The 27,232-nt window shown below is 45.3% G+C and overlaps 1 protein-coding gene across 1 annotated transcript in view; it reads right to left on the bottom strand.

Moving 5' to 3' along the window:
- The window catches only part of fbxo15 (F-box protein 15), a 90,284-nt gene extending 65,980 nt beyond the window's left edge, over positions 1 to 24,304 (bottom strand). The window contains exons 1-2 of the mRNA XM_070888465.1: positions 24,121 to 24,304; positions 17,936 to 18,037 (exon numbers count right to left, since the gene is read on the bottom strand). Of these exons, the coding sequence (XP_070744566.1) occupies positions 17,936 to 18,037; positions 24,121 to 24,155 (137 nt within the window). The 5' untranslated portion in view covers positions 24,156 to 24,304. The remainder of the gene's footprint in view (positions 1 to 17,935; positions 18,038 to 24,120) is intronic.
- Positions 24,305 to 27,232: the final 2,928 nt, after the last annotated feature.

The following is a 27,232-nucleotide window of genomic DNA, read 5'->3' as shown; positions in this document are numbered from 1 at the left end:
CTGTCTTCACGAAGGAAGACACAAATAACCTTCCGGAAATACTAGGGGACCGAGGGTCTAGTGAGAAGGAAGAACTGAGAAATCCTTATTAGTCAGGAAATTGTGTTAGGGAAAATGATGGGATTGAAAGCCGATAAATCCCCAGGGTCTGATTTCCTTAAGTACTCTGGGATGCAGACAGTGGCCCTAGAAATAGTGGCTGCATTGGTGATCATTTTCCAGCAGTCTATTGACTCTGGATCTATTCCTGGAGGGTATCTAATGTAACACCACTTTTTAAGAAAGGAGGGAGAGAAAACAGGGAATTATAGACCGGTTAGCCTGACATCAGTAGTGGGGAAAATGTTGGAATCAATTATTAAAGATGGAATAGAAGCACATTTGGCAAGCAGTGACAGGATCGGTCCAAGTCAGCATGGATTTATGAAAGGGAAATCATGCTTGGCAAATCTGCTTGAGCTTTTTGAGGATGTAACTAGTAGAGTGGACAGGGGAGAACCAGTGGATGTGGTGTATTTGGACTTTCAAAAAGCTTTTGACAAGGTCTCACACAAGAGATTGGTATGCAAAATTAAAGCACATGGTATTGGTGGTAATGTATTGACGTGGATAGAGAACTGGTTGGCAGACAGGGAGCAGAGAGTCAGGATAAACGGGTCCTTTTCAGAATGGCAGGCAGTGACTAGTGGAGTGCCGCAGGGCTCAGTGCTGGGACCCCAGCTCTTTACAATATACATGAACGATTTAGACAAAGGAATTGAGTGTAATATCTCCAAGTTTGCAGATGACACTAAGCTGGGTGGCGGTGTGAGCTGTGAGGGGGATGCTAAGAGGCTGCAGGCTGACTTGGACAGATTGGGTGAGTGGGCAAATGCATGGCAGATGCAGTATAATGTGGATAATTGTGAGGTTATCCACTTTGGTGGCAAAAACATGAAGGCAGAATATTATCTGAATGGTGACAGATTCGAAAAAGGGGGGTGCAACGAGACCTGGGTGTCATGGTACATCAGTCATTGAAAGTTGGCATACAGGTACAGCAGACGGTGAAGGCAGCAAATGGTATGTTGGCCTTCATAGCTAGTGGATTTGAGTATTGGAGCAGGGAGGTCTTACTGCAGTTGTACAGGGCCTTGTTGAGGCCTCACCTGGAATATTGTGTTCAGTTTTGGTCTCCTAATCTGAGGAAGGATGTTCTTGCTATTGAGGGAGTGCAGTGAAGGTTCACCAGACTGATTCCCGGGATGGCAGGACTGACATATGAGGAGAGACTGGATCGACTGGGCCTGTATTCAAACATAAAATTCTGACAGGACTGGACAGGTTAGATGCAGGAAGAATATTCCCAATGTTAGGGAAGTCCAGAACCAGAGGACAGTCTAAGGATAAGGGGTAAGCCATTTAGGACCGAGATGAGGAGAAACTTCTTCACTCAGAGTTGTTAACCTGTGGCATTCTCTACTGCAGAGAGTTGTTGATACCAGTTCATTGGATATATTCAAGAGGGAGTTAGATATGGCCCTTAAGGCTAAAGGGATCAAGGGGTATGGAGAGAAAGCAGGAAAGGGGTACTGAGGTGATGATCTTATTGAATGGTGGTGCAGGCTCGAAGGGCCAAATGGCCTACTCCTGCACTTATTTTCTATGGGCTAGACTTTCCACTTCACATCATCCATCTAAGGCCCATCCATCGCCCAAAACGGACCTCGATCACCCATTCTGAGAAAAAATTGGAAACTAGGCCCAAAACATCGCTGTAAAAACAGGTGCCCAAATTCCGGCTCACTTCGCCAGATTGATCGCCCACACAAGGCCCATCCCAAGTTTCGGCACCTAGCATGCACTTCGCTAGGCTGATGCAAGGCCCAAAAGATCGCTGAGAAATAATTGCTTTTACTGGGCTTAATAGAAGGAAATGGGCATTACGGACGCTATTTTGAAGATTGGAGGAAGGGTGGAGGCAACAGAAAAGAAGGAGTTAAATAGTTGAGAGTTATTTAGAGAGTTATTTAAAGATAATTCTACTCAGAATATTAGATTAGGGTATATATAATATATTAGTTATTGTATAGGCATTTTATTTTTGAAAAGTGCTTTTATATAGTGAAATTATTTACTGATATTGTTGGGGCCTATTAGACTAACTGGTATACAGTGTAGAGAGTACAGAATACAGTGATGACAGAGTAGAGAGTAGAGAGGTCAGTTTAATTTAGTCATATTAATTATTGATAGTGTTATGGGGCCTATGCTTTCCCTGCCATTACTTGTAACTGCTCACACGCTGGTTACTGAAAGGATCAATCGAAGAGGTGGCAGAGAAATGCGTAGACAGAGACGAAGAGAGAGGAGGCGACCGTACAACCATCAAAGGTACTTGGAAAAGCAATCTTACCTGAACTTGACTGAAAACGCTTGTGTTAGGTGGCTGCGATTCCGGAAGGAGGTCATCGATGAGATATGCCAACTCATCAAGGGTGATCTGCAGCCTTCCAGCACCATCAGAACCGCACTGTCCGTTGAGGTGAAGGTTACTGCTGCCCTAGCCTTCAACGCATCTGGATCTTTTCAGGCTTCAGCTGGCGACATCTGCCATATCACTCAGTACGCCATGCACTGCTGCATTCGGCAGGTGACTGAAGCCCTTTACGCTCACAGGATGGACTTCACAAGCTTCCCAATGACTAGGGAGGCACAGACCGAGGGCTTTGGGTTTCTACAGGATAACACACTTCCCCAAAGTAGAGAGCAATTAACTGTACACACATTGCCCTGAAAGCACCCTTAAAGAACGCGGAGATATGTCGGAACAGAAAGGGGTTCCACTCCCTAAATGTGCAGCTTGTTGTCGACCACAATCAAACAATTCTGACAGTAAATGCTATATTTCCTGGCAGGATCCATGAAGCGCACATCCTACGTGAAAGTGCTATCCCTGACCTGTTTGTCAATCAGCCAGAAGGTCACAGTTGAATGCTGGGGGATAAAGGATATGGCCTTGCCAGTTGGCTCATGACCCCTCTGCATAATCCCGTCACTGAAGCAGAGAAGCGTTATAATGAAAGTCACATAGCGACACTCAACATTGTTGAAAAGACAATTGGAGTCCTAAAGCAGCACTTCAGATGCCTGGATCATTCTGGAGGCAGCCTACCATACCACCCTGACCAGGTCGCTAAGTTTATTGTGGTGTGTTGCATGCTGCATAACCTAGCTATAAGAAGAGGACAAGTAATGCCAGAGCGGGCTGCAGATCCACCTCCAGAAGGAGGGAAGACGGAAGAGCCATCCGGCAAGGATGAAGAGGAGTAAGAGGTGGAAGAGGACACAGGCGATGACCTAGGGGAGAGCAATCAGCCTGGCGATCTGGCACCGGTACCACCACCCCCCTCCCGAAGACCAGTACCCAGTGACAGTTACACAGCTGCTAAGCTGTTGTGTCAGCAGCTCATTAATGAACGCTTTGCATGAACTATCATTGCGGATATTCAAATGTTCATTTACAGTTAAGGTTAATCAAAAGTTTCATTTGCGTTTGGTTTCATCTTTGTCTTGCCTGCACTGGCCTGGCATCGGCATTAATGCTTACTTTAAGTAAAGTTTAAGTAAAGTACAGTTATAATAAAAGACTGAACAAATAAGGATGAACTTTAAATATATGAAAATATTATCCTTAATGTAACTAATATAACTAAGAGAAGGCACAACAATTGTTGAATTAAAGAATGTTTTAATTAACATAACGAACAAATGAAGTTTTAAAAAATTAGTTAACACCACCCTCCCTTCTTCCCCCCCGCCCCCCCCCCCCCCCACACAACCCACCATTCCCCCAAACCCCAAACAACCATGAACAAAACATTAACAATTTTCAAACAACAAAACACAATTTAACAATGAAAAACACACCCCTACCTGCGGCCACGTTTCCCTCCAGGTCCTGTCCCACCACGTGTTCTTACCCATCTGCCCGTTTTGGTTTACGCAGACGGACACGAATGCATTTGTGCAGTGTGGGACGGCAAGACTTCCTGCCGTGGTGGAGGTGAAGGAGTGGAATTAGAAGCCTGAGGCTCCACTTCCGAGTCAGGAGGAACTGTGTCCTCCGTACTCGCTTGAGTGCTCGGGTTCTCGCTGCGAGCCGACACGACACCTTAGGGTGCAGCGCCGTGTGCAGCCAGCATCACATGCTGAAGGGCATTGGTTGCTGTGGTCTGCTCACGTATCGCCTCCAAAGTCTCCCTTGCTATCTGAAGACCAGTTGGAGAAGTTCGTGCTGAACTCGCTCCAGGTTGTAGGAAACTGGCTCCAGTTCGTGGAGAACTGGCTCCAGTTTGTGGAGAAACGCGCGAATCCCTAGATAATGTCGGGACCGTCTCCCTGCACAGGGATATCAAGCAGTCCATCTGCCCCTCCCCCTCCAAGGTAGGAGATTGCTCACCTCGCTGACCCGACCTCCGTGTGGGCGGCGTTTGCAAAATTTTGCGCCTTGGCGTCGCCACCTGCACACCGCTTGGTTCCCGGTGCCTCATCCATCTTAATAGGGATGGCCGCAGGTTGCTCCCCACCCCACAAAAATAAACTTCCTCCTCCTCCTGCTCCACACTATCTCTCGCCACTTGGTTCGCCTCTTCCTCCTCCGACGTAGTTGATGGTGCAGGAGGAGTGGATGGCTCTACTGACACAACCTTTTCAGGATGACCTTAAAAAGATGAATGGCATTTCTAAACAACTTAATCGGGCATTAACAGTGCTCATTAATAGTAAACATACATATCAATACATAAATATTTTTCAATAACCCATAACAATACTTTTCAATACCCCATATACACAAGGGTTCACTAGGGCTGCCATGACATCATTCGTACATCAAAAGTATATATCATATTGCATTATAATTGCAGGACATTACATGCGTAACTAAGATATATGTTTAAGATGTCTTTAATAATGTTTGACACATTGCACAGTTCCCATTACTCACGAGACTCAAGGGTGGGTTTAGCCACACCACGGGTCGTCACTGAATGTCTGTCATTCCCCACGAAGGCGACCACAAGCTCCTCATATTCTGAGAGCAGCTGCAAATGAGCAGAGCCGCCACCCGTCCTCCTCTGCTCTGCCCGATTGATAGATATCTTCTACTGTAAATGATAAGATAACATGGCATGGCATAAGCTAATGGACTTGGTAATAAACATTTAAGAATGACAGATTTAAATGTTCGATTCGAAATTTGCAATGCATTGCATATGAACAATATTTCATAATATAAAATTCAACTTAGTGTTAGGATGCATAAATGAATTCATAATTTAATTAATTACTATAAAGAAATTACATTCAAGATTCCAATTAAAATTTGCATGCATCATTAAAATATTACATATGTAACATTTAAAATATAACATGCAACTTACTCTGGCTGCTGCCAACAAGCTGGTCCTGTACTGGTCAGGCGTCCTTCATTAGATGCCGATGTAACGACATCGGCAATCTCCGCCCATATTTTGCGATACGCACGGGGTGGAGGTTTCCCATGCCCACCCCGCGTAGTCGTCCTACCTGCCACGGACAATATTCACGAGGGCCTCTCGCTATCACGCTCCATTTTAAATTGTAAGTACATATTACAATATTTGAATACCAGAAATAATAATTATTTTCAGTTCAATAAAGTACAGCAAAGTAATAAAAATTAATTATTTTTAACTCCAAATACTCGAAACACTGCAACCAGCCCCAAAAATATCCTCTTCCTCTCTTGCTTCATCTCTCTCTGTGCTTCTGAGCATGTGTGATGACCCCTGACCTCTCAAAACACAGCAAAGAAACTCAACCACAAAAAAAAAGCCCACACATGCGCAGAACAACATTGCTAGGGAAGCTTTTTTTTTACTTCTGTTTTCGGTGGGCTATCGTGAGATCGCCAAAAAATCACATCGCCCATTTGACATCGTCGGGGTAAGGCAGAGTGGAAAATCGCAAAAGAAAAATGGGCTTTGTGTCGGCGATCAACAAGGCCGAGACGTCCCACGTCGCTGGAACAAGGCCCATTTCCACCTAGTGGAAAGTTGAGCTATGTTTAAACATTGAGTTTCACCAGGGATATCTGTGGAATGCAACATTACAGGGTTCAATAATAACAGAATGTAGTATTAGATGGATACTGCAGAATGTCCATTCTATTCTGTTTGGGGATCAGAAAACAAATCAGTCTTCTCAGTGCAAATCCTAAAGCAAAACATTGCAGCTGCTGAATATCTGACATAAAAACTGAAAATGCTGTGACTACTCAGCGGGTCAGGCAGCAACTGTGGAGAGAGAAACAGAGTTAACGTTTCAGGTCGATGACCTTTTGTCAGAACTGGAAAAAGTTAGAGATGTAATAAGTTAAGCAAGTGCAGAGGCAGCGTAAGGGGGAGGAAAGAACAAAATAAAAGCTCTGATAGGGTGGAAGGCAGGAGAGATTAAAAGACAAAACATAAGAACATAGGAGCAGGAGTAGGCCACCTGGCCCCTCGAGCCTGCTCCGCCATTTAATAAGATCATGGCTGATCTGATCTTGGACTCAGCTCCACTTCCCTGCCCGCTCCCCACTCCCTTATCGATCAAAAATCTGTCCATCTCCGCATGAAGTATATTCAATGGCCCAGGCTCCACAGCTCTCTGGGGCAGAGAATTCCACAGATTTACAACCCTCAGAAGAAATTCCTCCTCATCTCAGTTTTAAATGGGCAGGCCTTTATTCTGAAACTATGTCCCCTATGAATGGAAATATCCTCTCTGCATCCACTTTGTCGAGCCCCCTCATTATCTTACGTATTTCGACAAGGTCACCTCTCATTCTTCTGAACTCCAATGAGTATAGGCCCAAACTACTCAACTTATCTTCATAAGTCATCCTCCTCATCTCCGGAATCAACCTAGTGAACCTTCTCTGAACAGCTTCCAATGCAAGTATATCCTTCCTTAAATACGGAGACCAAAACTGTACGCAGTACTCCAGGTATGGCCTCACCAATACCCTGTACAGTTGTAGCAGGATTTCACTGCTTTTATACTCTATCCCCCTTGCAATAAAGGCAAACATTCCATTTGCCTTCCTGATTACTTGCTGTACCTGCATACTAACTTTTTGTGTTTCTTGCACAAGGACCCCCAGGTCCCTCTGTACTGCAGCTCTTTGCAATTTTTCTCCATTTAAAATCATAATTTGCTTTTCTATTTTTTCTGCCAAAGTGGATAACTTCACATTTTCCCACATTATACTCCATCTGTCAAATTTTTTGCCCACTCACTTTGCCTGCCTATATCCCTTTGCAGATTTTTTGTGTCCTCCTCACAATGTGCTTTCCCACCCATCTTTGTATCATCAGCAAACTTGGCTACATTACACTCAGTCCCTTCATCCAAGTCATTAATATAGATTATAAATAGTTGAGGCCCCAGCACCGATTCCTGCAGCACCCCACTAGTCACTATTTGCCAACTGGAAAATGACACATTTATTCCGACTCTGTTAGCCAATCCTCTATCCATGCTAATATATTACCCCCAAACTCGTGAAATTTTATCTTGTGCAGTAACCATTTATGTGGCACCTAATCGAATGCCTTCTGGAAATCCAAATACACATCCACTGGTTCCCCCTTAACCACCCTGCTTGTTACAGCCTCAAAGAACTCCAGCAAATTTGTCAAATATGATTTCCCTTTCATAAAACCATGCTGACTCTGCTTGATTGAATTATGCTTTTCCAAATGTCCCACTACTGCTTCATTGATTATGGACTCCAGCATTTTCCCAACGACAGACGTTAGGCTAACTGATTTAGTTTCCTGCTTTTTGTCTGCCTCCTTTTTTTTAAAAAAATAGGGGCATTACATTTGCAGTTTTCCAATCCACTGGGACAGCCCCAGAATCCAGGGAATTTTGGTAGATTACAAGCAATGCATCCACTATCTCTGCAGCCACTTCTTTTAAGACCCGAGGATGTAAGCCATCAGGTCCAGGGAACTTGTCCGCCATTAGTCCCATTATTTTACTGAGTACTACTTCTTTAGTGATAGTGATTGTATTAAGTTCCTCCCTCCCTATAGCCCCTTGATTATCCACTATTGGGATGTTTTTAGTGTCTTCTACCGTGAAGACCGATACAAAATATTTGTTCAACGTCTCTGCCATTTCCCTGTTCCCCATTAATTCCCCAGTCTCATCCTCTAGGGGGCCAACATTTACTTTAGCCACTCTTTTCCTTTTTTATGTACCTGTAGAAACTCTTACTATCTATTTTTATATTTCGTGCTAGTTTACTTTCATAATCTCTATCATTTTTTTTAGTCGCTCTTTGCTGGCTTTTAAAAGTTTCCCAATCCTCTGGCCTCCCAATAGTCTTAGCCACATTGTATGCTCTTATTTTCAATTTGATACCATCACTTATTTCCTGAGTTAGGCACAGAGGGTTATCCTTTCTCTTAGTCTTTCCTGCTCATTGGGATATATTTTTGTTGCGAGTTATGTCTGCCACTGTTCATCAACCGTCCCATACTTGAATCTGTTTTCCCAGTCCACTTTAGCCATATCTGCCTTCATACCTTTGGAGTCGCCTTTATTCAAGCTTAGGGCACTGGTTTGAGATTCAACTGAATTTGAAAATCAACCATGTTATGGTCACGCATTCCTAAAGGATCCTTTACTAGGAGATCATTTATTAATCCTGTCTCATTACACAGTACTAGATCTAAGATAGCCTGCACCCTGGTTGGTTCCGCAACGTACTGTTCAAGAAAACTAGCCTGGTAACACTCTATGAACTCTTCCTCAAGGCTACCCTGGCCAATTTGCTTTGCCCAATCAATATGAATCGCCCATGATTATTGCCATTCCTTTTTTTACAAGCCTCCATTATTTCATGATTTATACTCCATCCAACAGTGTAGCTACTGTTAGAAACATAGAAAATAGGTACAGGAGTAGGCCATTCTTCCCTTCGAGCCTGCACCACCATTCAATAAGGTCATGGCTGATCATTCCCTCACTACCCCTTTTCTGCTTTCTCTCCATTCCCCTTGATCCCTTTAGCCCCAAGGGCCATATCTAACTCCCTCTTGAATATATCCAATGAACTAGCATCAACAACTCTGTAGCAGGGAATTCCACAGGTTAACAACTCTCTGAGGGAAGAAGTTTCTCCTCATCTCAATCCTAAATGGTCTACCCCTTATCCTAAGACTGTGTCCCCTGGTTCTGGACTTCCCAAACATCGAGAACAATCTACCCGCATCTAACCTGTCCCGTCCAGTCAGAATCTTGTATGTTTCTATGAGATCCCCTCTCATTCTTCTAAACTCCAATGTATAAAGGCCGAGTTGATCCAGTCTCTCCTCATATGTCAGTTCAGCCATCCCGGGAATCAGTCTGGTGAACCTTCGCTGCACTCCCTCAATAGCAAGAATGTCCTTCCTCAGATTAGGAGATCAAAACTGAACATAATATTCCAGGTGAGACCTCACCAAGGCCCTGTACAACTGCAGTCAGACCTCCCTGCTCCTATATTCAAATCCCCTAGCTATGAAGGCCAACGTACCATTTGCCTTCTTTACCACCTGCTGTACCTGTATGCCAACTTTCAATGACTGATGAACCATGACACCCAGGTCTCATTCCACCTCCCCTTTTCCCAATCTGCCACCATTCAGATAATATTCTGTCTTCGCGTTTTTGCCCCCAAAGTGGATAACTTCACATTTATCCACATTATACTGCATCGGCCATGCATTTGCCCACTCACCTGATCTGTCTAAGTCACCCTGCAGCCTATTAGCGTCCCCCTCACAGCTCACACCGCCACCCAGTTTAGTGTCATCTGCAAACTTGGAGATATTACATTCAATTCCTTCATCCAAATCATTGATGTATATTGTAAAGAGCTGGGCACTAAGCCCTGCGGCACGCCACTAGTCACTGCCTGCCATTCTGAAAAGGACCCGTTTATCCCTGCTTCCTGTCTGCCAACCAGTTTTCTATCCACGCAGTATATTACCCCCAATACCATGTGCTTTGATTTTGCACACCAATCTTGTGTGGGACCTTGTCAAAAGCCTTTCAAAAGTCCAAATACACCACATTCTATGGAGTGGAGGGTAGCCAATGTAACCCCATTTTTTTTTAAAAAAGGAGGGAAGAGAGAAAACAGGGAATTATAGACCGGTCAGCCTGACATCGGTAGTGGGTAAAATGATGGAATCAATTATTAAAGATGTCATAGCAGCGCATTTGGAAAGAGGTGACATGATAGGTCCAAGTCAGCATGGATTTGTGAAAGGGAAATCAAGCTTGACAAATCTTCTGGAATTTTTTGAGGATGTTTCCAGTACAGTAGACAAGGGAGAACCAGTTTATGTGGTGTATTTGGACTTTCAGAAGGCCTACGACAAGGTCCCACACAAGAGATTAATGTGCAAAGTTAAAGCACATGGGATTGGGGTTAGTGTGCTGACGTGGATTGAGAACTGGTTGGCAGACAGGAAGCAAAGAGTAGAAGTAAATGGGTACTTTTCAGAATGGCAGGCAGTGACTAGTGGGGTACCGCAAGGCTCTGTGCTGGGGCCCCAGCTGTTTACATTGTACATTAATGATTTAGACGAGGGGATTAAATGTAGTATCTCCAAATTTGCAGATGACACCAAGTTGGGTGGCAGTGTGAGCTGCGAGGAGGATGCTATGAGGCTGCAGAGTGACTTGGATAGGTTAGGTGAGTGGGCAAATGCATGGCAGATGAAGTATAATGTGGATAAATGTGAGGTTATCCACTTTGGTGGTAAAAAGAGAGACAGACTATTATCTGAATGGTGACAGATTAGGAAAAGGGGAGGTGCAACGAGACCTGGGTGTCATGGTACATCAGTCATTGAAGGTTGGCATGCAGGTACAGCAGGCGGTTAAGAAAGCAAATGGCATGTTGGCCTTCATAGCGAGGGGATTTGAGTACAGGAGCAGGGAGGTGTTACTACAGTTGTACAGGGCCTTGGTGAGGCCACACCTGGAGTATTGTGCACAGTTTTGGTCTCCTAACTTGAGGAAGGACATTCTTGCTATTGAGGGAGTGCAGCGAAGGTTCACCAGACTGATTCCCGGGATGCCGGGACTGACATATCAAAAAAGACTGGATCAACTGGGCTTGTATTCACTGGAGTTCAGAAGAATGAGAGGGGATCTCTTGGAAACGTTTAAAATTCTGATGGGTTCAGACAGGTTAGATGCAGGAAGAATGTTCCCAATGTTGGGGAAGTCCAGAACCAGGGGTCACAGTCTAAGGATAAGGGGTAAGCCATTTAGGACCGAGATGAGGAGAAACTTTTTCACCCAGAGAGTGGTGAACCTGTGGAATTCTCTACCACAGAAAGTTGTTGAGGCCAATTCACTAAATATATTCAAAAAGCAGTTAGATGTAGTCCTTACTACTAGGGGGATCAAGGGGTATGGTGAGAAAGCAGAAATCGGGTACTGAAGTTGCATGTTCAGCCATGAACTCATTGAAGGTGCAGGCTCGAAGGGCCAAATGGCCTACTCCTGCACCTATTTTCTATGCTTCTATGTTTCTATGTTACATCCTCAAAAAATTCCAGAAGATTTGTCAAGCATGATTTCCCCTTCATAAATCCATGGTGACTTGGACCGAACCTGTCACTGCTTTCCAAATGCGCTGCCATTCCACCTTTAATAATTGATTCCAACATTTTCCCCACCACTAATGCCAGGTAACCGGTCTATAATTACCCGCTTTCTCTCTCCCTCCCTTTTTTTTTAGAAAGTGGTGTTACATTAGCTACCCTCCAGTCCATAGGAACTGATCCCGAGTCAATAGACTGTTGGAACATGATCACCAATGCATCCACTATTTCTAGGGCCACTTCCTTAAGTACTCTGGGATACAGACCATCAGGCCCCGGGGATTTATCGGCCTTCAATCCCATCAGTTTGCCTAACACAATTTCCCGCCTAATAAGGATATCCTTCAGTTCCTCCTTCTCACTAGACCCACTGTCCCCTAATACTTCCGGAAGTATATTTGTGTCTTCCTTCGTGAAGACAGAACCAAAGTATTTGTTCAATTAGTCTGCCATTTCTTTGTTCCCCATTATAAATTCACCTGAATCAGACTGCAAGGGACCCAAGTTTGTCTTCACTAATCTTTTCCTCTTCACATATTTATAGAAGCTTTCGCAGTCAGTTTTTATGTTCCCGGCAAGCTTCTTCGCGTACTCTATTATCCCCCTCTTAATTAAACCCTTTGTCGTCTCTGCTGAATTCTAAATTTCTCCCAGTCCTCAGGTTTGCTGCTTTTTCTGGCCAATTTATATGCCTCTTCCTTGGATTTAACACTATCCTTAATTTCCCTTGTTAGCCACGGTTAAGCCACCTTCCGTTTTATTTTTACTCCAGACAGGGATGTAAAATTGCTGAAGTTCATCCATGTGATCTATAAATGTTTGCCATTGCCTATCCACCATCAACCCTTTAAGTATCATTTGCCAGTCTATTCTAGCCAATTCACGCCTCAAACTATCGAAGTAACCTTTCCTTAAGTTCAGGACCCTAGTTTCTGAATTAACTGTGTCACTTTCCATCTTAATAAAGAATTCTACCATGTTATGGTCACTCTTCCCCATGGGGTCTCGCACAAGACTGCTAATTAGTCCTATCTCATTACACATCACCCAGTCTAGGATGGCCAGCTCCCTGGTTGGTTCGACATATTGGTCGAGAAAACCATCCCTAATACACTTCAGGAAATCCTCCTCCACCACATTCCTACCAGTTTGGTTAGCCCAATCAATATGTCGATTAAAGTCACCCATGATAACTGCTGTACCTTTATTGCATGCATCCCTAATTGCTTGTTTGATGCTGTCCCCAACCCTACTACTACTGTTTGGTGGTCTGTACACAACTCCCACTAGCGTTTTCTGCCCCTTGGTATTCCACAGCTCCACCCATACTGATTCCACATAATCCAAGCTGGGTGTCTTATAGACTATGCCCACCAGTGACCTTTTCCCCTTATTATTCTGCGTCTCCACCCAAACTGATTCAACATCTTGATCTTCTTCTGAGCCAGTATCGTTTCGCAATGATGATCTCCTTTATTAACAGAGCTACACCACTTCCTTTTCTTTTCTGTCTGTCCTTCCAAATTGTCAAGTACACCTGAATGTTTAGTTCCCAGTCTTGGTCACCTTGCAACCACATCTCTGTAATGGCTATCAGATCATACCCATTTGTATCTATTTGTGCCGTCAACTCATCTATTTTGTTATGAATGCTACCTGCATTCAGATAAAGAGCTTTTAAATTTGTTTTTTTTTTTTAAAACCATTTTTTCCTGTTTGACCCCACTTTCTGTTTCACCTTTATGTTTATACATTCTGTCCCTTCCTGGCACACACTGGTTTTCATTTCCCCCAGCGCTACCCTGCTCTATTGGCTTCTCCTTGTTCTTTGACTTTTTAAATTTTCACTCACCTGAATCCTCCCCCCCCCACTAATTAGTTTAAAGCCCTTTCTACAGCCCTAGTTATTTGATTCGCCAGGACCCTAGTCCCAGCACAGACTAAGTGGAGCCCTTCCCAACGGAACAGCTCCCTCTTACCCCAGTACTGGTGCCAGTATCCCATGAACCAAAACCTATTTCTCCCACACCAGTCTTTGAGCCACATGTTTAACTCTCTGATCTTATTTACCCTATGTAAATTTGCTCGTGGCTCAGGTAGTAATCCAGAGATGATTACCTTTATGGTTCTGCTTTTTAATTTGCCCCCAGCTGCTCATACTCCCTCAGCAGAAACTCTTTGTTTGTCCTATCTGTCGTTGGTACCCACGTGGACCACGACAACTGGACCTTCTCCCTCTCACTCCAAGTTCCTCTCCAGGCTCAAGGAGATGTCCTTAACCCTGGCACCGGGTAGGCAACACAGCCTTCGGGACTCATGCTCTTGGCTGCAGAGAACCTTATCTATCCCCCTAATGATATTTCCCCTACCTCTACAATGTTTCTTTTTACTCCCTCCACTTGAATGGTCCCCCATACCACGGTGCTGTGGTCAGTTTGCTCATCCTCCCTGCAGTCCCTGCTCTCGTCCACACAGGGAGTAAGAGCATGTTGGACAAGAACAAGGGCCGAGGCTCCTCCATCACTACATCCCAAGTCCCCATACCTTCTCAAAGTGATGATGATATGATGCAAAAGGAGATAGTAATGGGACAAGTAAAAGGAACTGGAAGAGGTGTAAATTGGAATGGCAGAATCATCAACAGCTATTATCCGAAAAAAAATGGGGGCAGAGGTTATGATCTGTAATCGGTGAACTCGATGTTGAGTCGGGAAGGCTGTAAATTGCCTATTCGAAAGGTGAGGTGCTGTTCCTCGAGCTTATGTTGAGCTGCAATGCAAGAGTGTAGGAGGCCGAGGACACAGTGTTCAGAGTGGGCCACTGTTGTGGTGTGAAGTGTTGTGTGCTGTGCTCCCCCATGACTTTCCAGCGAGTTTCCAGACCATGGAGTTGGTGAGATGAGGCTGATATGCTAGAGTCCTGTCCAGGATGTTGCCCAGGTATTTTGGCTGGGGTTCATGGGTAAGTCGCCTTCCGCAGAAGGAAACGTTGAGTTCTTTCTCGGTGGTGTTGTTGCTAGGTGGAATGAATAGATGGGCAGGCCCATCAAACCAACCAAAGAATGGAAGAAATCCATTAGACTCTGTTGCACTGTAATATGATCATTATTAAATTCCCATTAGGGATGGCGACCCTGGAAGATTTCAGTCTTAAATAGGAAGGAAGAACATAACAAATAGGAGCAGGAGTAGAGCATAGGAGTAGGAGTAAGATCATGGCTGATCATCGACCTCAACTCCACTTTCCTGCCTGATCTCCATATCCTTTGATTCCCCTAGACTCACAAAATCTATCTATCTCAGCCTTGAATATATTCAGAGACTCAGCACTCAAGGGCAGAAAATTCCAAAGATTTACAACCCTCAGTGAAGAAATTCTTCCTCATCTCTGTCTTAAATGGTCTATCCCTTATCCCGAGATTGTGCCCCCTTGTTCTAGACACTTTGCCAAGGTAAACAACCTCTCAGCGTCTACCCAGTCAATACTCTTCAGAATCTTGTAAGTTTCAATGAGAAAACCTCTCTTTCTTCTAAATTCCAGAGTATAGGCCCATTCTACACAATCTCTCATCATAAGACAGCCCTCCCATCCAGGAATCAATCTGGTGAGCCTCCGTTGCACTGCCTCCAAGGTAAGTAAATCCTTCCTTAGATAAGGAGACCAAAATTGTGCATAGTACTCCAGGTGTGGTCTCACCAAGGGCCTGTTCAATTGTAGTAAGAATTCCATACTCTTCTACTCCAACGCCCCCCTTGCAATAAAGAACAACTTGTCATTTGCCTTCCTTATTGCTTGCTGTACCTGCATGCTAACTCTGTTTCTTGCACAAGGACACCAAAATCTCTCTGAACACCAACATTTAAAAGTTTCTCACCATTTAAAAAATATTTTGTTTTTCTAGTCTTCCTACCAAAGTGAAGAACCTCACATTTCCCTACTTTATACTCCCATCAGCATTGACATTGATGACGAGATTCAACACCACCTGCAGTGCGCCAGTGCAGCCTTCGGCCGCTTGAGGAAAAGAGCATTTGAAGACAAGGCCCTCAAATCTGTCACCAAGCTCATGGTCTACAAGGCTGTAGTAATACCTGCCCTCCTGTATGGCTCAGAGACATGGACCATGTGCGGTAGACACCTCAAGGCGCTGGAGAAATACCACCAACGATGTCTGCACAAGATCCTGCAAAACTTCTGAGAGGACAGACGCACCAACGTTAGCGTCCTCGACCAGGCCAACATCCCCAGCATTGAAGCACTGACCACACTTGATCAGCTCCGCTGGGCAGGCCACATTGTTCGCATGCCAGACACGAGACTCCCAAAGCAAGCGCTCTACTTGAAACTCCTTCACGACAAAGATGGGAGGAGGAGGAAATGTTACAAGGACACCCTCAAAGCCACCCGGATAAAGTACAATATCCCCACTGACACCTGGGAGTCCCTGGCGAAAGACCATCCCAAGTGTAGGAAATGCATCCGGGAGGGCGCTGAGCACCTCGAGTCTCATCGCTGAGAGCATGCGGAAATCAAGCGCAGGCAGCGGAAAGAGCGTGTGGCAAACCAATCCCACCCACCCTTTCCCTCAAAGACTATCTGTCCCACCTATGACAGGGACTGTGGTTCTCGTATTGGACTGTTCAGCCACCTAAGGACTCATTTTTAGAGTGGAAGCAAATCTTCCTCGATTCCAAGGGACTGCCTATGATGATGACTCCATCAGCCACCCTACTGTCCACTCACTTAGTCTATCTATATCCCTTTGCAGACTCTTGTGTTCTCCTCACAGCTTACTTTGAATCGTCAGAAAACTGGGATACATTATACGTGGTCTCTTCTTCTAGGTCATTAATATAGATTGTAAATAGCAGATGCCCCAGCACTGATCCTTGCAGCACCCCATTAGTTACAGCCTGCCAACCTGAAAAAGACCAGTTTATCCCTTTTCTCAGTTTTCTATCCGTTAACCAATTCTCCATCCATGCTACTAATACATTACCTCTAATCCCATGTATCTTGTGTAATAACTTTTTATGTGGCACCTTATCAAATGTCTTTTGGAAATCAAAATATACTACTTCCACTGGTTCCCCCTTTATCTACCCTGCTAGTTACATCCTCAAAAAAACTAATAAATTTGTCAAACATGATTTCCCTTTCATAAAACCATGTTGACTCTGCCTAATCATGTTATGATTTACTAAGTACCCTGATACTACTTCCTTAACAATGGATTCCAGTATTTTCCCAACGACTGATGTATGGCTAACTGGCCTGTAGTTCCCTATTTTCTCTCTCCCTCCTTTCTTGAATAGCAGTGTTACATTTGCAAGAAAGGGAAGGAAGACTTGAATTTATATAGTGCCTTTCACGACCACCGGATGTGCCAAAACATTTTACAGCCAATTAAGTACTTTTTGAAGTGTAGTTTCTGTTATAATATAGGAAAGACGGTAGCCAATTTGCACACAGTAAGCTCCCACAAACAGCAATGTGATAATGACCAGATAACCTGTTTTTAATTATGTTGTTTATTCATTGTATACCTATCTTTAAATAGCTGTGTAAATCTACTGAAGGAACCATAATCTAAGAAGATTAGAAATGAGAATATACATACTTACAAGCAACCATTGTTTTATTCCCCAGATCGACTAGTTAGAGACAGCTTGCAAGCAGATATTTTGTGCAAAACTCTTCAAGGATGAGGAGTGGAATCCACAATTTTTATTGTGCAGAATTCTCCACATAAAGGAGAGCTTCACAAACCTCCCAGCCTGCCTCTAGCCAGAACTATTAAAATACAAAATGTTAACAAGGGACATACCCCAGATCTCTCTTTATAATAATTAAAAATAAGACAATGAGAATGAGAAGCGATCCGCTTTACATTGTTCTAACGAATAATAAGTCATGCATACTTAGAAAGCCCCAATAAGTTTAAGTGCTTTTAAAATGCACTTTAAATAGACCAATTACTGTACAAGTACTACCATTTTATTGTACTACATGCAATATTAGTTTGGTATGGTAGATTCTCAAACTAACACCTTCCCAGACCACAACAGACTGTGGCAAAATGACCTGCTGCACAGTTTCCATTCCGCACTTCCCTATACAGCAGTACAGATTCCAGCTAAGTGGCTGACATTGATGAAATACAATGTGCATTGGAGCTCCAACGTACTGGAAGGAAAAGAAAATAATTGCCAGGAATACATCAACATTACTAACTAGTCTTCATCCCATCTACCAACCTCTCAATGGTGATCACACTTGCAGATCTCAATTTACCACCTTTTGCTCCATGTAACTGGTAGGACCTCGAAGGCAGACTCGGACCCCATGTATGTCCAAATCTGAAAAGTTACAGTATTTAGCAACTGAACAAAAAAAGTGTAACTGTTTCCTTATAAAAATTATACTTTGAGCATATCAAGTAATTGCATTCAAGAAAGATAATACAGTTATACAGTGCCTTTCACAACCACCGGACGTCTCAAAGCGATTTACAGCCAAAGTACTTTTGAAATGTAGTTACTGTTGTAATGTGGGAAACGCGCCAGCCAATTTGCACACAGCAAGCTCCCACAAACATCAATGTGACAATGACTAGATAATCTGTTTTTTGTTATGTTGGTTGAGGGATAAATATTGGCCAGGACACCAGGGATAACTCCCCTGCTCTTCTGCGAAATAGTGCCGTGGGATCTTTTACATCCACCTGAGAAAGCAGACGAGGGCTCGATTTAAAGTCTCATCCGAAAGATGGCAATTCCAACAGTGCAGCGCTCCCTCAACACTGCACTGGAGTGTCAGCTTAGATTTTTGTGCTTAAACCCCTGGAGTGGGACTTGAACCCACAAACTTCTGACTCAGAGGAAAGTGCACTACCAACTTACTTGAGCCATAGCTGACACTCTGGAGAAGTGCTGAATGACCTACTCCTGTTTCTATGTTCCTACGGGGGACTTTTAATGAAAGGTATGCTCATATTAAGTGTGGATTATATTAGACATGGGAAATTTCACAGCCCGCAATATACATACTATTTAGCCAACTTTATGTAATCTTTGAAAAAAGCTTCTAGTTTTAATAAAATAAAGCCAAAAATGTGATTAGTAGTGTCATGTATTTCACCATCTTGCAATTACAATAGTTATGTAACTGTAACTCATGCACACTGTACCTGTACCGTTGAAATGCACACCCTGACCACAAGGGGTGAGCTTGCGGGAGATATTCCTCACCTAGGTTTCCAGATATAAAAGGGGAGGTCCCACCCAAGGTCAGCACTCCTTGGTCCTGGGAATAAAGTGAAGGTCACAAAGTGACCGTGTCTGATATATACATGCCTCGTGTGAGTTTGTAATAAGGTGCAGAGACACTACATTTGGCGGCGAGAAACAGGAATCACTGAACCACGAGAATGGCTACCGGTGGCACAGAGGAGCACTACTGTGTGGGTGAGGACTGGGACGACTTTGTGGAAAGACTCCAGCAGAGCTTTGTCACAAAGGACTGGCTGGAAGAGACAGCGGCTGACAAGCGGAGGGCGCATCTACTGACCAACTGTGGTCCACAGGCATATGTGCTGATGAAAGACCTGCGCGCACCCCAAAAGCCAGCAGACAAGTCCTTCGAAGAGCTCAGCCAGCTGATCAGTGAGCAGCTCAAGCCGGCAAGTAGTGTACTTACTGAATGGCATCCCGGTGCACATGGAGCTGGATACAGGAGCTAGCCAGCTTACTGAATGGCATCCCGGTGCACATGGAGCTGGATACAGGAGCTAGCCAGTCACTCATGAGCGTCCAACAGTTTGAGAGACTATGGCCACACAGAGCTAGCAGGCCCAAACTGGAACGCATTGAGACACAGCTACGTACGTACACCAAAGAGATCATCCCAGTGCTGGGCAGTGCAAACTTGGTGGTAACGCATAATGGATTACAGAACCAGCTGCCACTCTGGATTGTTCCGGGAAATGGCCCCGCACTTTTGGGGAGGAGCTGGCTAGCTGAAATGAATTGGAAATGGGGGGCGGAGGGATGTGCTCACCATTTCATCCGTGGAGCAAAGTTCATGCTCGCAGGTATTGCAAAAATTCGAGTCACTCTTTCAACCCAGAGTCGGAGCGTTCAAGGGCACTAATACGCATCAATCCAAACGCCAGACCAGTGCACCACAAAGCCAGAGCGGTACCGTACGTGATGCGTGAGAGAAGTGAAAGTGAACTGGGCAGGCTGCTCAGAGAGGGCATAATTTCGGTCGTTGAATTCAGCGACTGGGCAAGTCCCATCATTCCCGTCCTCAAAGCAGATGGCTCGGTTAGGATTTGTGGCGACTACAAAGCCACCATCAACCGAGTGTCGCTGCAAGACCAATACCCGCTTCCACGCTGGCAGGTGGAAAGCTGTTCACGAAGCTGGACCTCACTTTGGCCGACATAACTCAGGAACTGGCGGAAGATTCCAAGCTTCTGACCACCATCACGGCGCACAAAGGATTATTTGTCTACAACAGGTGCCCGTTTGACATTCGTTCGGCAGCAGCTATCTTTCAGCGAAACATGGAAAGCTTGCTCAAGTCCATCCCTGGAATGGTCGTATTCCAAGACGACATCCTTATAACGGGTCGAGACACCGAGGAACACTTCCACAACCTGGAGGAGGTGCTACGCCGATTGGATCGGGTAGGCTTGCGGCTGAAAAAGGCCAAGTGCATGTTTTTGGCCTCAGAGGTAGAGTTCCTGGGCAGGAGGGTTGCCGCAGACATGTCGGAGTTGCGATCATTCCTGGGACTTTTGAACTATTTGGGAACTTTCTGCCGAACTTAAACACATTGTTGGAGCCGTTACACATGCTCCTCCGTAAAGGTTGTGAATGGTTTTGGGGGTTTGTCAAGAACGGGCTTTCAATAAGGCGAGGAACCTGCTGTGTTCCAACAAACTGTTGACTTTGTATGACCCCTGTAAAGAACTGGTTTTAACATGCGATGAGTCATCCTACAGGGCTGGGTTGCAGCAGGGCAACGATGACAGCCGACTCCAACCGGTGGCTTACGCCGCCAGGTCGCTCTCCCAGGCGGAGCGTGGATACGGCATGGTCGAGAAGGAGGCACTCGCGTGTGTGTATGGTGTGAAAAAGATGCACTAGTACCTTTTCGGTAGACAGTTCGAGCTAGAGACAGACCACAAGCCGTTAACATCCCTGTTGTCCGACAGCAAGGCTGTCAACGCCAACGCATCAGCTCGCATATAGCGATGGACCCTCACGCTGGCTGCGTATGACTACACCATGCGGCACCGGCCGGGCACCGAAAATTGCACTGCGTACTCAGCAGGCTCCCACTGGCCACCACCGAGGGGGCGTCGGAGCAGAGCGCCGAGATGGTCATGGCCGTTGAGGCTTTTGACACTGCGGGCTCCCCCATCACAGCTCGACAGATCAAACTCTGGACCAATAGGGACCCCCTCCTATCCACGATAAAGAAATGTGTCCTGACTGGGAATTGGGTGCCTGCACACAGGGCATGCCCCGAGGCAGTCAGGCCGTTTCAAAAACGGATGGATGAACTCTCCATCCAAGCCGACTGCCTGTTATGGGGCAGCCGGATAGTCATGCCCCAGAAAGGAAGGGAAGCGTTCATCAGGGAACGCCACAGCGAGCAACCTGGAATCGTGTTAATGAAGGCTATTGCCCGGTCACATGTATGGTGGTCGGGGATTGACTCAGACCTGGAACACTGGGTTCGCAGGTGCACGACGAGTGCCCAGCTGGGCAATGTCCCCAGGGAGGCCCCAGTCAGCCCGTGGCCCTGGCCCATCAGGCCATGGTCACGCATTCATGTAGACTATGCGGGCCCGTTCATGGGGAAAATGTTCCTGATCATTGTCGATGCATACTCGAAGTGGATCGAATGCATCATATTGAACTTGTGCACAACATCCATCACTGTGGAGAGTCTGCGTACGGTTTTCGCGACCCACAGCTTGCCGGACATCCTGGTCAGCGACAATGGCCCGTGTTTCTACCAGCCATGAATTCCAGGAGTTTATGTCGGGCAATGGGATCAAGCACGTCCGGACAGCGGCGTTCAAGCCGGCTTCCAATGGCCAGGCAGAACGGGCGGTCCAAGTCATAAAGCAGGGCATGCTACGCATCCAAGGACCCTCCTTTCAGTACCGCCTATCGCGCCTCCTGCTGGCCTACAGGTCCCTGCCGCACTCGCTCACGGGAGTCCCGCCAGCGGAACTCCTCATGAAACGCACGCTCAAGATGCGGCTGTCCCTCATTCACCCAGACCTGGCAGACATTGTTGAGGGCAAGCTCCAGTCCCAAACCGAGCTCCATGATAGAGGCTCAAGGGGGAGGTGTATAGAAATAGATGACCCGGTATTTGTTCTTAACCATGCTTTGGGACCCAAATGGCTTGAGGGCACCGTAATCGGCATAGAAGGAAACAGGGTCATGGTGCTCAGACTAAACAATGGGCAGATATGCCGCAAACACTTGGACTAAGTAAAGACAAGGTTCAGCATAGACACGGAGGAACCTGAAGAAGAGCATGATGAGATAGCACCCACACCACTTCCAGCGTACGAGCAACAAAGACAGCCCTCAGCATGCACAGTCCCGGTGGCCAGTCCGGAATCACCTCAAGTGACAGAGAAGCGTGCTGAGGCTCAGCCATCAGAGCCACAACTGCGGCGCTCCACGAGAGAGCGTCGACCACCCGATAGGCTTAATCTCTGAAACTAAAAGACTTAAGGGGGGAGGTGATGTCATGTATTTCACCATCTTGCAATGACAATAGTTATGTAACTGTAATGCATGCACACTGTACCTGTACCCTCTAAATGCACACCCTGACCACAGGGGTTGAACTTGCGGGAGACACTCCTCACCTGGGTTTCCAGGTATAAAAGGGGGGGTCCCACCCAGGATCCTTGGTCCTGGGAATAAAGTGAAGGTCACAGAGTGACCGTGACTGATATATACATGCCTTGTGTGAGTTTGTAACAAGGTGCAGAGGCACTACAAGTAACTTTGCATTGCAACTAATTAATGCTTAAATGGAGGAGAGGCTAAACAATGTTGTGCAACTGCAAGTGATCACAGAATGAGAGAGGATGAAAAGAAACCTCCACGTCCAAACCAACAGAAAATACAGGAGATGACAGCAGCCTCTCAAAAATGGAAAGGTCAAATGGACTTCAAGGGTGAGATTACACAAATTAGGATTGTACTCCTTAGAATTTAGAAGGTTAAGGAGTGATCTGATCAAAGTTTTCAGGATATTAAGGGGAACAGATGAGGCAGATGGAGAGAAACTATTTCCGCTGGTTGGGGATTCTAGACTAGGGGGGGCATAGTCTAAAAATTAGAGCCAAACCTTTCAGGAGACTGATGATTATCTTTTGTTAACCAAAGATATTGGGGCAGAAATTCCTCTGGGGGTCTTCCTGCGGGCAATTGCCTCCTCGCTGGAGATTTTTTACGAATTTACCTGGTGGTCTAGGAGGCGCCCCGATTTCCGATGGGGAGGCCTTCTCCGCCCGCACTGCGAAGCGCGCTCCCACCCAGAGGGTTCCCACGCAGAAGATGCAGTCATGGTAAGCATTTCACAGGTTCCCATTAATAGCACTGAGACACGCGTATCTACGAGTTCTCAGTGCTATTAATGGGAACAAAAGCAATCACAAAATTAAAAATTAAAAATACTACATTTAAAAATTATGTCTTATAAAAATAAAATATTTTCCCGTTTAAAAATGTTTTTAAATTATGGTTAAAAATAAACGTACCGTAGTGCGGAGGGTTTTTAACAATAAACTGTGTTTAAAATTTTATTTTAAAATTGTTTTTGTGTGTTTTAAAACACTTGCGCCTGCTTTTTCAGGCGCAAGATTTTTGAGGACATTTGCTGGGCAAGATATGGGTAAATAGCACAATCTTGCCCGTACAAATGTCCTCGCTCCCGATCTGGCTATCGCAAAAGCCGGTTTCAACACATGAAAACTGGCTTTTCCGATGCTTTCCCAGGTCCGTAGAAACTTCGTACGGGCCCGGGACGTCGGAATTTCCACGCCAATAAGGGATATGGGCCAAAGGAGATAGATCAGCCATGATCTCATTTAATGGTGGAACAGGCTCAAAAGGCTGAATGACCTACTCCTGTTTCTATGTTCCTATGGGGGACTTTTAATGAAGGGCCTCTACCCGATGCCCATAATAAGTGTGGATTATATTAGAAATGGGAAGTTTCACAGCCGACAACAGTGCAAAAGTCTTCACCCTAGTGCATGTCTGTGCTGGGCTCTCCCTCTCTCCCTCCCTCGCCTCCCACTCTGTGCTGGGCTCTCACTCTCACTCCTGTGCTGAGCGGGTCTATGCTGGGTACTGGGTACCGTGCACCCTGCCACTGACGGGCCAGACCTTACCTGCCGCCCGCCGTGCTCCCGCCGCCCGTTGCCATGGAAACTCGCCCGACCGGCCACGAGGGCGGGGAGGCGCCAAGCCTGAGTTACAGAGAGTTTCCTCGTGGGTTGAGGTTAACACTAGGAATCCCGCCCGCTCGCACTTCACAGGGACAGGGGCCGAGGAACTAAATCTGCCGCTGGCGCTAACTCCGCCCCAATCTGACGCGTGCAGGGTGATCACTGATTGACGTTTTAAAAGACCAATCAGAAGGCCGTCCTCAGCTGGCAAGCGAATCAGAATCACGGGGCGAGCTACAGGCTTCTGTGACGTCGGAGACGGGCCCCAGCTGTTCCAGGCTGTTAGAAGAACATAAGAATTAGGAACAGGAGTAGGCCATCCAGCCCCTCGAGCCTGCCCCGCCATTCAACAAGATCATGGCTGATCTGGCCGTGGACTCAGCGCCACTTACCCGCCCTCTCCCCGTAACCCTTAATTCCCTTATTGGTTAAAAATCTATCTCTCTTTGACTTGAAAACATTCAATGAGCTAGCCTCAACTGCTTCCTTGGGCAGAGAATTGCACAGATTCACAACCCTCTGGGAGAAGAAATTCCTTCTCAACTCGGTTTTAAATTGGCTCCTCCGTATTTTGAGGCTGTGCCCCCTAGTTCTAGTCTCCCCGACCAGTGGAAACAACCTCTCTGCCTCTATCTTGTCTATCCCTTTCATGATTTTAAATGTTTCTATAAGATCACCCCTCATCCTTCTGAACTCCAAGGAGTAAAGACCCAGTCTACTCAATCTATCATCATAAGGTAACCCCCTCATCTCCGGAATCAGCCTAGTGAATCGTCTCTGTACCCCTTCCAAAGCTAGTATATCCTTCCTTAAGTAAGGTGACCAAAACTGCACGCAGTACTCCAGGTGCGGCCTTACCAATACCCTATACAGTTGCAGCAGAACCTCCCTGCTTTTGTACTCCATCCCTCTCGCAATGAAGGCCAACATTCCATTTGCCTTCTTGATTACCTGCTGCACCTGCAAACTAACCTTTTGGGATTCATGCACAAGGACCCCCAGGTCCCTCTGCACCGCAGCATGTTGTAATTTCTCCCCATTCAAATAATATTCCCTTTTACTGTTTTTTTTCCCAAGGTGGATGACCTCACACTTTCCGACATTGTATTCCATCTGCCAAACCTTAGCCCATTCGCTTAACCTCTCCAAATCTCCTTGCAGCCTCTCTGAGTCCTCTACACAACCCGCTTTCCCACTAATCTTAGTGTCATCTGCAAATTTTGTTGCACTACACTCTGTCCCCTCTTCTAGGTCATCTATGTATATTGTAAACAGTTGTGGTCCCAGCACCGATCCCTGTGGCACACCACTAACCATTGATCTCCAACCGGAAAAGGACACATTTATCCCGACTCTCTGCTTTCTGTTCGCCAGCCAATTGTCTATTCATGCGAATACATTTCCTCTGACTCCGCGTACCTTTAACTTCTGCAGTAACCTTTTGTGTGGCACCTTATCGAATGCCTTTTGGAAATCTAAATACACCACATCCATCGGTACACCTCTATCCACCATGCTCGTTATATCCTCAAAGAATTCCAGTAAGTTAGTCAAACATGATTTCCCCTTCATGAATCCATGCTGCGTCTGCTTGATTGCACTATTCCTAGCTAGATGTCCCGCTATTTCTTCCTTAATGATAGTTTCAAGCATTTTCCCCACTACAGATGTTAAATTAACCGGCCTATAGTTACCTGCCTTTTGCCTGCCCCCTTTTTTAAACAGAGGCGTTACATTAGCTGATTTCCAATCCGCTGGTATCTCCCCAGAGTCCAGAGAATTTTGGTAGATTATAACGAATGCATCTGCTATAACTTCCGCCATCTCTTTTAATACCCTGGGATGCATTTCATCAGGACCAGGAGACTTGTCTACCTTCAGTCCCATTAGTCTGTCCAGCACTACCCCCCTAGTGATAGTGATTGTCTCAAGGTCCTCCCTTCCCACATTCCTGTGGCCTGCAATTTTTGGCATGGTTTTTGTGTCTTCCACTATGAAGACGGAAGCAAAATAATTGTTTAAGGTCTCAGCCATTTCCACATTTCCCATTATTAAATCCCCCTTTTCATCTTCTAAGGGACCAACATTTACTTTAGTCACTCTTTTCCGTTTTATATATCTGTAAAAGCTTTTACTATCTGTTTTTATGTTTTGCACAAGTTTACCTTCGTAATCTATCTTCCCTTTCTTTATTGCTTTTTTAGTCATTCTTTGCTGTTGCTTAAAATTTTCCCAATCCTCTAGTTTCCCACTAACCTTGGCCACCTTATACGCATTGGTCTTTGATTTGATACTTTCCTTTATTTCCTTGGTTATCCACGGCTGGTTATCCCTTCTCTTGCCGCCCTTCTTTTTCACTGGAATATATTTTTGTTGCACACTATGAAAGAGCTCCTTAAAAGTCCTCCACTGTTCCTCAATTCTGCCACCGTTTAGTCCTTGTTTCCAGTCTAATTTAGCCACCTCTGCCCTCATCCCACTGTAGTCCCCTTTGTTTAAGCATAGTACGCTCATTTCTGACACAACTTCCTCATCCTCAATCTTATTACAAATTCAACCATATTGTGATCACTCATTCCGAGAGGATCTTTTACGAGGAGATCGTTTATTTTTCCTGTCTCATTACACAGGACCAGATCTAAGATGGCTTGCTCCCTTGTAGGTTCTGTTACATACTGTTCTAAGAAACAATCCCGTATGCATTCTATAAATTCCTCCTCTAGGCTACCCCATGCGATTTGATTTGACCAATTGATATGTAGGTTAAAACCCCCCATGACTACTGCCATTCCTTTTTCACATGCCTCCATTATTCCCTTGATTATTGCCCGTCCCACCGTGAAGTTATTATTTGTTTAATGATTAAAGATTTGCCTTTATATATCACTTTTCACCATTTATACATCACCTTTATCCATTTATAAATCACTTTTCCCCATTTATATATCAACTATCACCTTTCTCCATTTATATATCACCTTTCACCACCTGAGAGCATCCCAAAGCGCTTTACAACTGTGACTATACTTCATTGGCTGTAATGTGAGAAACGCAA

Source organism: Pristiophorus japonicus, chromosome 1 (assembly GCF_044704955.1).
Source record: "Pristiophorus japonicus isolate sPriJap1 chromosome 1, sPriJap1.hap1, whole genome shotgun sequence".
In the NCBI taxonomy this organism is placed as follows: domain Eukaryota; kingdom Metazoa; phylum Chordata; class Chondrichthyes; family Pristiophoridae; genus Pristiophorus; species Pristiophorus japonicus.
The sequence above is the reverse complement of the archived record's forward strand: the minus strand, read 5'-3'. Positions and strand labels throughout refer to the sequence as shown.